This window comes from Mirounga leonina, unplaced genomic scaffold (genome assembly GCF_011800145.1).
Source record: "Mirounga leonina isolate KUSES-001 unplaced genomic scaffold, KU_Mleo_1.0 Mir_127, whole genome shotgun sequence".
NCBI classification, from domain to species: Eukaryota; Metazoa; Chordata; class Mammalia; order Carnivora; family Phocidae; genus Mirounga; species Mirounga leonina.
In genome coordinates, this window is record NW_023270316.1 from 76,063,108 (window position 1) to 76,077,160 (window position 14,053).

At 38.1% G+C, this 14,053-nt stretch overlaps 1 protein-coding gene across 3 annotated transcripts in view; it reads left to right on the plus strand.

Annotated features, from left to right (window-relative positions):
- Nucleotides 1–14,053, plus strand: part of MIPEP (mitochondrial intermediate peptidase) — a 197,430-nt gene that overhangs the window by 15,510 nt on the left and 167,867 nt on the right. For all 3 annotated transcript variants that reach the window (XM_035003685.1, XM_035003687.1, XM_035003686.1), the window contains exons 5-9: nt 885–948; nt 5,586–5,768; nt 6,302–6,458; nt 11,427–11,475; nt 13,073–13,133. In XM_035003685.1, coding sequence (XP_034859576.1) covers nt 885–948; nt 5,586–5,768; nt 6,302–6,458; nt 11,427–11,475; nt 13,073–13,133 — 514 coding nt within the window. The remainder of the gene's footprint in view (nt 1–884; nt 949–5,585; nt 5,769–6,301; nt 6,459–11,426; nt 11,476–13,072; nt 13,134–14,053) is intronic.

Sequence of the window (14,053 nt, forward strand, 5' to 3'; positions counted from 1 at the left end):
CTCGGCAGGGAGTCTGCTCCGTCCTCTGACCCTATCCCCTCTCATGTGTTCTCTCTCTCTCAAATAAATAAATAAAATCTTTAAAATAAATAAATAAATAAATAAAAGTGTTGCTCTCTACAATGGCGAACTAGTACTAATTCTGGAAATGGTGAGGAACTTTCCCTCACAAATCGTAAGCAAATTTAGCGCAAGATGGATGGAAGCTGATAAGTAAGGAACCTGCTTGATGGTCTCTCTTTAAACTCCCCCACTTTATTTGTATCCCTGTTAGGAAGTTTATTATATCTTTAACCTTGTATTCATTCATTCAAAAAGTATTTGTCCCCTTGTGGGACCATGCCTTATGAAACAAGCAGCTTAGAGTATACTTCTGTTAAATATACATGCTAGATATAAATATATTATAGTTGTATGTATACAGGCTTACCTAGTTGCAATTGGGCAGCATATATGTGTCCCCCAAGGATTTATTTGGTGGGTTGCCTAAAGTATGTGGCAAACATTTTTTGAAGGAAAGACAGTGGACAATTGAAAAGATGTCCCTCTCTTCTACGAAAAAAGCAGATAAATTTGACCTCATTGGAGTAATCGCCATTCCTTTTGTTCAATTTAAGGCTTATTGTACAGTTAGCATGATGTATATGATACCAAATCATCCATAGGAGAGCTTAAAATAAGCCCAGTCAGTCAGCTGGATGTTTTGCCTTATTTCTAAGATGTTAAGTTCCTGGTTTCAAACAAGTTGTGTGTGTGTGTGTGTGTGTGTGTACACGTTTGGCTTTTGGGGAGTACAGTTGAAAAAGTCCAATTTATTTAACAAGGAAGTGCTTTTGTTAATAATTATTATTGTCCATTATAACCTGGGTTCGTTTTATTTATAGGCGAGTGGCTGAACTGTTTATGTTTGATTTTGAAATCAGCGGAATCCATCTAGACAAAGAAAAGGTGAATCTTTCCTGTTTTTTCCTGCTCGTTTTACTGATATTTAGTGGGTTTCTTTATTGCTACAGTCCTTGTATGTTGCTTGAATTTGCATATCATACAAACTTTAGGTTGTGTTATGAAATTCGTCTATCATATTTGAATATAGTGCTCTCTGAAAGTTTGTCTATTACCCATGAAAACTCAGAATTAAATAACTTGAGACCATTAGGGTGTTTTAGACTTCGTGGCATCCTAGATGGGTGATATCAGGAAGGAGAGGCAAGTGAATAGGAAAGCTGAGAGTTTTGAAGATTGAGGTCTGGAAGTGGAGGTACAGGGAATATCACTGAGACCTTTACATAAGTGTACTTATTCATATTCTAGATGTCTTTGACAGATCCACATGGTTTGTTCTGGAAGCAGGAGACAGGGTCTACCCTGGAATAGGAGGGACTGTAGACATTGTTCAGACCCCTCCTTTCACAGATATGGAAATAGAACAAAGTGATTAGTTCAAGATCCCTTCCTTAGTGTCCAGAGTGTCTAACTCTGGCCACTTCTCGTTCTAGAACACAACATCCTATGAAACTGAATCCCTCATTTCTATATTACGCTCAGAGCTGGGAGAATGGGGGTGACTTGACCACCACTGAAAGATCTGCCTGCTCCATAGTTATCTCCCCTACTTGCCTGCAGTCTATTATGGTTATGCTTTTTTATTTTTTATTTTTTGTAGGTATGTTTCTCCTAATAAATAGAACATAAAGCCACTTACCTATTAATAGAGATTAGTTTATCAGTATGTTGGAAAGTAGAGGTCAGGGTCTCGGGGGTATTATCTATCTGCAATAGATAATATCATTTTGCTTCGTCCTGGGTTTGAGTAATGCTGGGGCCGCTTGCACACCGGTGTGTTTATGTGGTTCTGAGGGCTCAGCACGAGACCCCTGACCTAACCCTGCGCTACACAGGCCGCCAGCAGTCCCCAAGGCTAATAGGCTCTACTGTACATTTATGTTGTTTAAAATGGACACATTGGCCCCTCTTCAAGCCAGTTCTTTATTACTACTTCTCTGTATAATGAATCCACTAGTCTCTGAGTCACTCAAATAAAAATTAGAGGTCAGTTCACATTTTTTATTTCCCATACTTCCATGTCTTAATTAGTGACAAAGTCCTCGGATTGTTTCTGTAGAACTCCTACATCTGTCTGCATCCCAGAATAGCTCGCCTTCAACCTTATCACCATATACCTGGGCTGTCCGAAAGGTCTTTGTCTTCCTGACACTCAGTATAATTAATAGTGATTAAGCATTTGCTATTTGAAGCATGTATTTCTCATCAGATCTTTATAACGGCTTTGAGGGTGTTTTGAGTATTATTATCATTCCTGTATCGTAGATGAGGAACTGAGGCGCCTAGAATTTATGTGATCTACCCAAGGTCACAGAGTTAGTAGGTGGAGGAGGCTTGGACTCCAGAGCCTGCTCAGCTCTCTCTGCCCAGGTTTTCTGCTGCTCAGTCTGACCTGTCTGTGAACACTGGCGTGATTTCCTTAAAATATTGATTTGATCATTACTGTCCTGCCCAGAACCTCTCAGTCACTTTCCATTGCCAATAGCAGCTAATATGTAACAAAGAACATGCATGGCAGTTCTCTTCCAGCCCTCCCTATGCTCCCCTGTAACTCATTACACTGTGCCTCTCATATGTGGCCCCGGTCCTCCTCCTCCTCCTCCCCTGTCTGCTCACCAGGCCTGCCTGCCTCAAACCCCTGCTAAGGCCTCATCATCAGACCACTGTGTCTGTGAAGCTTTTATCCCCCAGGTGGAATTTTGTATTCATCTGAATTCCCATTTGACTTCTTTTATGCATATTGCATTTATCTTTAAGTGCCTGTTATTGAAGCTGTTCCTACTGCATTACTTATCTAAATTAGAGGCTTCTCAAGGACCAAGAATGCTGGTCATGTTTTTTCCAGTTTTGGCCTCAGCAAATACCAAATGACTGTATGACGAATTGTAATAATGCTAGCTAATACTAATCAAGTTTGATATTCAGAAAGAAGATAGTGGAGAATAGTTGCTACAAGAGTTGCTAGGAGAGAATCTAGGTGAATAGTCTTGTTATTTTATGTAATCCTCAGGAAAGATGTTTTTGAAACTTTACTCAAAAGTATTATGTGTCAAGTCAAGATCTGTTTCACCAGCATTGAACCTGCTGCTTTTACTTCTCGAGTGTTCTTAAGGATAGCTGCCTTTCCTGGCAAGTAACTCCCTGGAGCCCACGAACATTAAAGATGCAAGTAAAGGGCGCCTGGGTGGCTCAGTTGGTTAAGCGACTGCCTTCGGCTCAGGTCATGATCCTGGAGTCCTGGGATCGAGTCCCACATCAGGCTCCCTGCTCAGCAGGGAGTCTGCTTCTCCCTCTGACCCTCCTCCCTCTCATGCTCTCTGTCTCTCATTCTCTCTCTCGCAAATAAATAAAATCTTAAAAAAAAAAAATTAAAAAAAAAAAAGATGCAAGTAAAGTAAACCTCCTGAACTCCTCTCTCATAACTTCTGTGTCTGTTCTCCAAGGGGCTCCACTAGGACAGTATAAAAGGAGACATGTTACCCTTTTTAAAAGAGAGATCTTGAAAGAAACCCACCAACATAATGTGTACAAATTATATAGGCCTGTATATTCTTTCTGTATTTTTCCTAGGTAATTTTTTATTTAATTTTTAAGGTCTCATATGAGTATAACTTAAGAGTTTAAAATGAAGTATATGTTTTTTAGCAATCTTTTGATAAATAACACAACAGTTTCATAGAATTCTTAGAGTTTGGGCGCCTGGGTGGTTCAGTTGGTTAAGCGACTGCCTTCAGCTCAGGTCATGATCCTGGAGTCCCAGGATCGAGTCCCACATCGGGCTCCCTGCTCAGCAGGGAGTCTGCTTCTCCCTCTGACCCTCTCATGCTCTATCTCATTCTCTCTCTCAAATAAATAAATAAAATCTTTAAAAAAAAAAAAGAATTCTTAGAGTTCAGAGTACTGCATCTTTATCTCAGAGTGATGAAATGCTATGTGCCTAGGAAATTGATGAAGGCAGGAAGTAAACCCAGTTTTTAATTTTCTGGGGATTTTAACAGGTGATAAATTCTTTGAAATAATTGTATCACTTTTTTTTTCCAGAGTAAAGGCTTTGGGAAATATTTTTGGAACTATAGTATAATTTCGAGATCTTTTACCTTTTTAGTTATTCCACTGATTACCATTAGGTGGTGATAAATGGCCATAGTAGAAACAAAATAGGTGAAGAGAAATCTGGATTATAGAGACATTGGAGTATCTGAAAACTAATTTTTCCCATGAAGTTTGAATTCTCTATATTGTAAATTTTTTTAAGTAGGCTCCACACCCAGGATGGAGCCCAATGTGGGGCTTGAACTCACAACCCTGAGATCAAGATCTGAGTAGAAATCAAGAGTCAGAGGCTTAACCCACTGAGCCACCCAGGCTCCCCTATATTGTAAAGTTTTTGTTTGCTAATATATACTTAATTTTTTCCTAACATCTTATCAAGTGTACATTTGCATCTTAAATATCTTTTAAAAAGTATTAGTGCTGCTTAATCATTTTTTAGGGTCATAGTACAATCTAGAATGTGTTGACAGCTAGTGATCCCCATCCCAGAAAGATGTGCATCTCATTTCACCTGAAGCCCATCATGAGCACAGGTCCAGATTCCCATCTACTTTTCTAGTAACAATAACTGCAAATTCACCCTTGTCCTCCAGTAAACCGGACTGATGACATGGACTAGTTTATGTTTTCTCCAAAACATTTGTGGCGCCCCCTTTGATAATACACGTTTTCTCAGGTGATTATATGTCCTGAAGGTGTGACTGCCAGAAAAGACCCTCGTGGGTGTCCCAGCCACATCATCGTCAGTGAGTCAGCGGGCTGATGGGTGCCAGGTGCGGCAGCCTGCTGGAGGATGCAGTCCTGCCCTGTGGGCTCCGTCTGGCTCTGCTCCCCACCTCACTGCTGTCCTTCTGTCGCTGCTCAAGTGTCTGTAGCCTCAGAATTGCTACAGGGCAGCCCCCCCTTTATGTTCACTACACTCTTGTGAAGACCTGCAGAAATTCCATTGCTCTCCCTCTACCTTTTGGTCTCATCTTTTAGGACCCAGTATATTTTCAGATTTGCCCTTCAACTTGTTCTCTTTAGTCTACAAATACTTATAAGTATCATATTGACTAGATTCAACTACCTACTATTCTCCGGTTCACTTAACTAAGAGGTTATTTTTGGGGATAGGGAAGGATTCTGTACTTCCCAATATTGTTAATTTCAGAGATTAGTTATATAACCTAGGCATAAGATAGAACTCTAGAATTTACTTAAATCTTAAAGCATAGAAACACTATACAAACTGTTAGGGTATTAAATATCTTTCAAAAGTAGAATTAACATACTTCTTAGAGTAAATTATTATGTATTTATGGCATAAACAATATACTCAATGTTCATTTTATTTAACATATTTAGTATCTCATTCAATTAATTTAACCATATATGTTGCTTTACCATCCTCATAGATGGTCTATTAAATCAGTTGTGACCTATTACTTTCAATGCCTTTAAATAACTTTTACTCCCTCCGCATCTAGCGTAAAAGAGCAGTGGACCTGAATGTGAAAATCTTGGACTTGAGTAATATATTTCTTATGGGAACTAACTTTCCCAACAAGATTGAGAAGCATCTCTTACCAGAACACATTCACCCTAACTTTGTAGTAACTGGAAATCATGTCATAATTGATGGTCTACATGCAGAAGCTCCAGATGACTTGGTATGTGCATTCCACTCTCTTCATAGTTTAGCTCCCGCCTGAGTGTTGCTACTGTTTTAACCCAAAATTCAGTGGTAATATAATCATACCTTTAAAAATACTTGAGTGTTACTAAGCCCTAAAATTGGACTGTGGGCTTATTAATTCTATTCATGCTTTGAATGATGAAAATGGTTTAATCATTCATATCTCATCAAGAACTCCTCATTTTTAAAGTATGATAAATAGCAATTAACATTTGAGACTACTCAGATTCTTAATGCCTGTAAGTCTTCACCTGGTTAAAGGTGCTTTATAACACATGCATTGGGTAAAAGATTGTTCCACCATACCCCACAACAGAGAACTCCAGTCAAGAATGTGTTTGTATCCCATATGAATCTAAAAGCTTTATTCACCCTGTATAAACCCTTATCTTATTTTTAAAGCAATGATCACCTGTAGAATAGAGAAGTGAGAGCCTGCATTGTCATTGCATGGGCCTTTGTGTCATGGTACTTATTATACCTTCCAACATTTCATTTTAAATACAGGTTCGAGAAGCTGCTTATAAAATTTTTCTTTATCCCAATGCGGGTCAGTTGAAATGTTTGGAAGAATTGCTCAGCAACAGAGACCATCTGGCAAAGTTAGTGGGGTACTCCACATACTCCCACAGAGCCCTCCAAGGCACAATAGCCAAAAATCCAGGTAAGCTTGTTCACCCAACTTTTCAGAACAAAATAGGATTTTTGCGAAACTGAACTTCTGATTTTAAATAGCTATAAATCAGTGTTCTCTTTTTAATATACTCAGAGATCCATTTATTGAGATTTTCTACATCATTACATAGAACTGACTTCTAAATAGAGCCAATAGTTTGGAATATATTCTCTCCAACCAAGGTAATTTATTTTTTGTGCATGTTTAGAGTTAAGTCATACTTAAGTTTTCACTGATGCTAATTTCAGTTGTTTTCATTTTAACTCAGCTAGTTTCTGTGGTCAACCTAGCCAGATTGGTTAGAATTAGTGTGAAAGAGGAGGAAAGATCAATAAATCTGTTGAAGACAGGGTTGAATATAGGCTCGGACTATAAAAACACGTAGTTCTATAAACCTCCTTTTTAGAGAGAAGAGTGTTGGATGGGAGGGTTTGTGTTAAGTGGGGAAAAAGCATCCTGGGATTTATTAGAGTCTTGCCTTGTGCTCTGTTGAGTTCTTTATGATTTAGAATGTATAAAAGAAAGCGTTACACAATAGTAATAATATAAGTGTGTATAGTAAGTTTTTTCAAAAGCATATTAAATTCCCGTCATAGTTCAGACACTGAGTCAGGAGTAGGGTAGTTGCAATGGTAGAACTGTTCAGATTCAAGATCTCTTTTAGAGGTCGAATCTATGAGACTTGGTGATGGGTCGAGAAGGAGTAGGAGACGGCATGTTGGGTACCCGTGGTTTCTGATTGTGCATGTGGGTGGATGTGCCATTCACGGATAGAGGGAACACTAGAAATGAACTCCGTCTAGGAGGAAGACCACATTGTTAATTCTGTTCTGTCATTATTCCTTCCTTGCGTATCCCTTCTCTCTCTAGTATGTTCCTGTCTTCTCCAAAGTGTTCTTAAAAAAATGGCCATTTCTTTTGTAAATGGCTATTCCCTTGAGCTGTCAAGGCTCTCTGTGAAACCATAGGCACAGCACACTCATTCCTTTGCTCATGTTGTTCCCTGTATGGGGCACAGCTCCCCTCTCCCAATCTGTCTGCTGAAATCCTATAGATTTTCAGTGCTCAGCTCAAAACCTACCTCTTTCACAAAGCCTCTCCACTTTCCACTTCCCTTAGACACCCTTGTCTCTGAACCCCTTCAGTGCGTACAATTTATTTCACCCTATTTAACTCCTAAATGGATCTTATGTCATTTTGTGTGTTTCTCTGTGGTCATTGTTGTCATCACGTTGTTACAATAATTTATTATTATTATTATTATATGTACAGTTGATCCTTGAATGATGAGGGGATGCTGATACCCCCCCAACTGGCACAATCGAAAGTTCACATGTAACTTTTGACTCCCCCAAAACTTAACTACTAATAGCCCACTGTTGACGGGAAGCCTTACTGATAACAAATGGTTGATTAACCTGTATTTGATATGTTCTATGTATTATATGCTGTGTTCTTACAATAAACTAGAGAAAAAACATTATTAAGAAAAACATAAAGAGAAAACTCATTTATAGTACCATACCATATTTGTCGAAAAATATCCTTGTATAAGTGGACTGCACAGTTCAAACCCGTGTTGTTCAAGGGTTAACTATAATAATAGTAAGATGCTTACTCTGGGCCATTATTTCATTTAATTTCTGTGCAGCTGTGTGAGGTAGATGTTTGTATCCACCTCATAGCATAGAAACCCAAGGTTAGTTATAGGGCTAAAAAGTGGCAGGGCTGAAACTTAAACCCGGGCTCTAAATTTATGGTCTTTATAAGCTGTTTGAGACTAAACAGATGATGTAAAAGACATCATCTTCACTCATTGTTTTCATCCATTGATTCAGCAAATATTTACTGAGTGCCCACTATATGTCAGATATGATCCTAGGACCTAGAAATAAATCAGTATGTAAAACAGATGAAAATGCCTGCTCTTGTGCAGTTTATATTTCTATAAGGGAGATAAGAACAAAATACATAGGTAAGAAACACAGTAGGTTAATAGTTAATGCAAGATGTGGAGAAAACTGAATGGGGAAGGGGATAAGGAACGTGAACGTGTGGTGGTGGTGTTGGATTTTAAACTGAGTTGCCAGGGAGGGGCTCGCTGAGGATGCGGGGCATGTGAGTGTAGATTTGAAGGAGGTGCAGCCTATGGCTCACTAGGGGGAGAAAGTTCCAGATGGACGCACAGCGAGTGCAGAGGTCCCTAGGGTAGCTTGACACGTTTGAGGAAAAGCAAAATGGGCAAAGCGGTGAGTGGACTGAGTGAGGGGAGTAGTAAGAGGTGGAGGCAGACAAAGGAGGGGCTGTGTTCAGCAGGGCTTTTCCTCCAGTGAGATCGAAAGTCATTGGGGGGTTTTGAGCAGAGAAGTAAGGTGATCTGACTTAAATTTTGCTGTCAGGTCATATGCTGCTGACACTGAGATGGACTGCAGAGAGGCAGGGCTGGAGGAGAGGCCATGTGGAAGCTGTTTTGCAGTAATCATGATGAGAAGGATGGCAGCTTGACCAAAATGGTAGCAGTGGAGGGTTTTGCAATGTGTCCAATTCTGGATATGTAGCATTTTGAAGGGGAACCAAGGTTTTTAACCTGATTAACTGAAGAGACATAGTGAGTCACTGCTAACTAAGGTAGGGAGGACTGGAAGCTTGGTTTGGTTCAAGTTAAGTTGAGATGCCAGTTGGTGTTCACATGGTGATGTTGAGTAGGCAGTTAGATGTGTATATGTGGAAATGAGGAGAGTGCTGAGCCAGAGATATAAATCTGGGTCTTTATTTATTTATTTAAAGATTTATTTATTTTAGAGAGAGAGCGTATGTGAGTGAGGGAAGCACAGGGGGAGGGAGAGAATCTCAAGCAGACTCCCCACTGAGCACAGAGCCTAACGTGGGGCTCAGTCTCATGATCCTGAGATTATGACCTGAGCCAAAATCAAGAGTTAGACGCTTAACAAACTGAGCCACCCAGTTGCCTTTGTGTCTTTATTTAAATTCATGAGATTGTATGAGATCTCCAATGGAGTGAGTGCATCTAAAGAAGAACAGAAGTCTAGGAAGTGAGTTCTGGGACCCTGCAAGTTTAGAAGGTCAGAGATATGAGGGAAAACCAGGAATAGCCACCAAGAAGGAGCATGAGTGAGAGAGGAGAAAAATGAAGAGTGGGTGGTCCTGGAAGCCACGTGAAGTGTCTTGAGAGAGTGATTAGCTGACTCAAATGCTGAGGGCAGGTGCATCTGAAGAAGGTTGAGGATTGACCACTGAGGTGAGCAGTGTGGACTGGAGGTCCCTGGTCCTGTAGCAGCTAATGCCAGATTTCATCACCAGTGAATCCATTGCTTAGTAGGTGATTAGTGTGGTCATAGTTTGGAGTTGGGCTCTTGTGTACAGTCACATAGGATGTGACTTGTGTCCTTAAGGAATTTAAAATTTAGTTGGGGAGATCAGTTATATAAAGATAAGTAATTATATAGGTCATTGTCTTCTCAGTGCCAAATGAGTGGTACGTATAGACAACACAATACTGTAGGATTTTAGGAGTTCAGGAAGTTTGTCAGATGCATGTGTGCTTGTTGAGGGTTTCATGAGGGAAGTGAAACTGGAAATCGGAGGTGAGGGAATGTGAGTTTTCAGCAGAGAGAAGGAAGAAGGTAGGATATAAACAAGGGTTAAGGTGGGCATTCATGTGACAGGTGGATTAGGAAATAATTTTCCAGTGAGGCATTTATTGATTTTCAGGGGCTTTCAGACTCATTCTTTGTAACATGACAATTTTTCAGGTAGGTTAATTGAGGTAGATTTTTCACGTGTAAGATAGCTAGAAAAACAAAAATGGGTGAAAGTGAGTAAAAAATGTTTAGAAATAAAAAGCATGCACAGATGTACTTGAAAATACTTCTCTATGGCAGTTGATATGATATCCTGAAACAAGATTTCATTTTTAACGAAATAATGGTTTTTTTCAAAGGCCTGATACTATTTAATATGGTGCATGAGGCAGTGTTTTCAGGATTACTGTATACAAGGCTTGTTAAGGATCCACAGTGGCAGGAGACCGCATGGCTTCTTGGTTTAGATTAACCTCCATTCTTTTCTCAGGCTTTTATTTTACTCAGAAGATAACTTAAATTGGAGATGGCAGGAAACTTAAAACCATATACAAGATCATCTGGAAAATATAAAAACAGTGTTTGTGGCAAACTCTAAAATACATGTGAAAGCTCCCTATACATAAATCAATGGCAAAAAGTGGTAAATTCAAAAATACACATGAAAAATTCCCTATCATGGGAAATAATGATAGTTGCGCTATGTTGCCCTTATGAGTTTGTAATATATGACGACTATGGCTGAAGTACTTAAAAAAAATCCTAGCAGAGGTTAAATTTCTAACGTTCTAATTTTGGCATATTTTCTTTTGATATTGATCCTGAATAGATTATTCTCAGCTGTATATAAAAAACAAAAATAGTCCAGAAAAACATTGATTTTTAAAATCTAATTTTCAGTGAATCATGCTTCTAAATTGTACTGATTTTTATGAACAAATCAGAGTCTAGCTATCTTTTTAGAACTCAGGGTAAATTAGAAAGGTCTAAAAAACTTATTTTTTCTCTTACACATATGAGTAGATAGAAACACTTTGATATTTTGGATTCTTTTTTTTAGCTCCCCATTCAATCCTCATCTGGGGGATAATCGAAGGCTTTGGATTATTACTATTTTGCTTAATATGTTTTTTGATAAATTGATCATCATCATCTGGAAATTTATATTATATTATATTATATTACATTATATTATATTATATTATATTATATCAGCAACCCTGGCACACTTTGAAAATGAGCACTTTAATGGCATTGTAGTGCATAGATTATGACCATTACATTCTAATTTTAACAGATATGTTCATTTTATTTTATGTAATTAAAGACATTTTCTTTTGGATTTCATTTTTAGAGACTGTCATGCAGTTCCTTGAGAAACTATCAGACAAACTTTCTGAAAGGTTAGTTTTTATTCCACTCTTTAGAGTGTGTATTGTAGTTTTTTTAAAAGGAGACTTGATTTATGAAAATTAGGAGGTGACCTATTAAAAATATAAGTATGGGAATATTGGGTCAGATCTGTGGATTAGTCAGCAGGAGATTGGATTAACTATGAGGGATACTTAAAAAGCACAAAGCTGTCTTCCTAAGGTGACAATCTTGAAAACTTGGGCTGTCCTCTCTGATGAACTAATTTCATTGTCTTAGGAACCCGTCATTGATGTGTAATTAAAAATTTTTTTCCAAGCCCTTTTGAAACTATATGTTTTCAACTTATATCACCAATTTTATAAGAAGTTCATAGTGTTTCTCTTCTTTTGGCCTAAATATAGGTGGCTCCTGGATGTGGTAAATTGATCCATGGTTTGGATCTTAAGAATGATCTGCCTCAACTTTCGTAGTTCTCTGTAGTGAGTCCCTTTGTTGTATTCCTGCCTTTCCGTCTTTGATAGAGTTACTTGTCCTTCACTGGTGCTCTTCTAGTGCTTTGCTGAGTGGCCACACTCCAGCAGCCTTCAGATACCTAGGATTCCAGGAAGAGGCATGTCATGGTTGTCTCATAATGCTGTTGAACATTTCCTTTGTCTTTTTGACTACACCAAAATGTTAAATTTTAGCTCAGATTTCCATTTTCTGTTTTTATAAACTCATGCCTTAGAACCCAGTCCTCTCTGATTTGGACTATATTTATAAATTCTAAACTTTTCTTTTAATCTAGTGAACCACTGTGGCTTTGATTTAATGAAGAGGCAGTGTTAATTATGCAGTTAACTGAGAATTTTCTCTACTTTGCTTTATTAGTTAAATGGTAGTATTCTTTTTTCCCTTGTTTTAACTATGGATTATATTTTGAGCAAACATGTCTTCAGGTTTTTGCAGTTATATATAGGAGTTAAGTCTAATAGAAACTTCGTATTCTATAGATGTTAAGCACATATTTGATTGTTGTCCAGCTAGAGTTTTTCTCTAGGGGAAAAATTATTAATAGTAATTTTAAATATAATCTCTGTTCGTATTTTTTAATAGAAGGAAATTTGTTAGTCTCTTACCTTTTGAATGTATAGCAAAGGGCAGTGATTTAAATTTTGCTGGTTATAACCTTTACATGTATCTGTAACATTGCTAATTTTTCCAAGCTTTAATACTTTCAAGTCTTGTATCTATTTGCTAGGATATTTTCTAAGGTAGAAATTGCGGTAATTTACTGATGATATATTGCTGTCCTTTCTAACACAGATAAAATTTGGATTAATACTGGTTTACATTTGCACTACAAATTACTTCCAATTTTATCATGAATACTGGAAGGTTACATAAGAAAAAAAAGTTCTTTTTTAAAAAAAATTATTTAAATTCAGTTAATTAACATACAGTATATTATTAGTTTCAGAAGTAGGGTTTAGTGATTGATCAGTTGCATACACCCAATGCTCACTACATCAAGTGCCCTCCTTAATGCCCATCACCCAGTTACTCCATCCCCCCAGAAAACTAGTTCTTTAATAATGTAATTATTAAAATTTTGTCCTAACAATGAATGATGAACCTGTTTTACAGAACTATAAAAGACTTTGAAATGATACGAGGGATGAAAATGAAACTAAATCCTCAAAATTCTGTAAGTGACAATTTGGAATATTTTTATTATAGTATAAACAGTCTATCAGCTGAAGTCCTTATCTTTTGACTCTAGAACTTTCCTGTGATATGCTAAAGGTGTGTATGGTCTTGTTTCTGCTCCCTGGTCTTGGTTCCGATCCTTGGGTTTGGTGAACAAAATACCGAAATACTTGAAATACTTGAAATACTTGATCCATATGTCTGAATTTGACATTTCCAGGAAATCCAGTATTTTTTTGTTGTTTAGTTGACGTAATACTCACGCATGGTCATACGCATATACACGCCTATAAACGTATATTAACAACGTATGTTAATACACATCACGCAAAGGCTGCTTCCATTGTACTGAAAGTGGGCTTCTCAGTCTGAAGCAGCCTTAAGCAGGCTCAGTGGAGGATTGATCTGGTAGGTGGGAATTTAACCATCAATGTTAACATCGCAGTTTACTTTCTTATTTGCTAATTTATGGAGCTCAATTAAATCGATGTTGACTTCAAAGTATACCCATCTTAACACAGGAGCCCTACATGAGACCCGCTGTATCTCTAACCCTATAATCCTTGTCTCGACAAGCCCTTCAGGTTATTTATGACAATGCCCCCCCACCCCCATCAGTTAATAAATCTTGTAGATTCTACCTTTCTGAGAACTCTGTGTTCCTGCCTCTCCATGCCTATTGCCACAGCCCTGGTTGAGGTCATTGTTACTTCTCACCCAGATTATAGTTGTAGTTGCCGAACTGGTTTTCTAGCCTTTTTTTCTGGCTCCTGGTTTGGACTGCTTAGCAACGCGCCTAGTTCAGTGTTAAACATAGGGTAGGTACTCAGCACTTACCTGAAATATGAATGAATGAATGAATGAATGACTTGCCACCAGAGGGATTTTGCCAAAAAGCAGATCTGATCTTGTCACTTT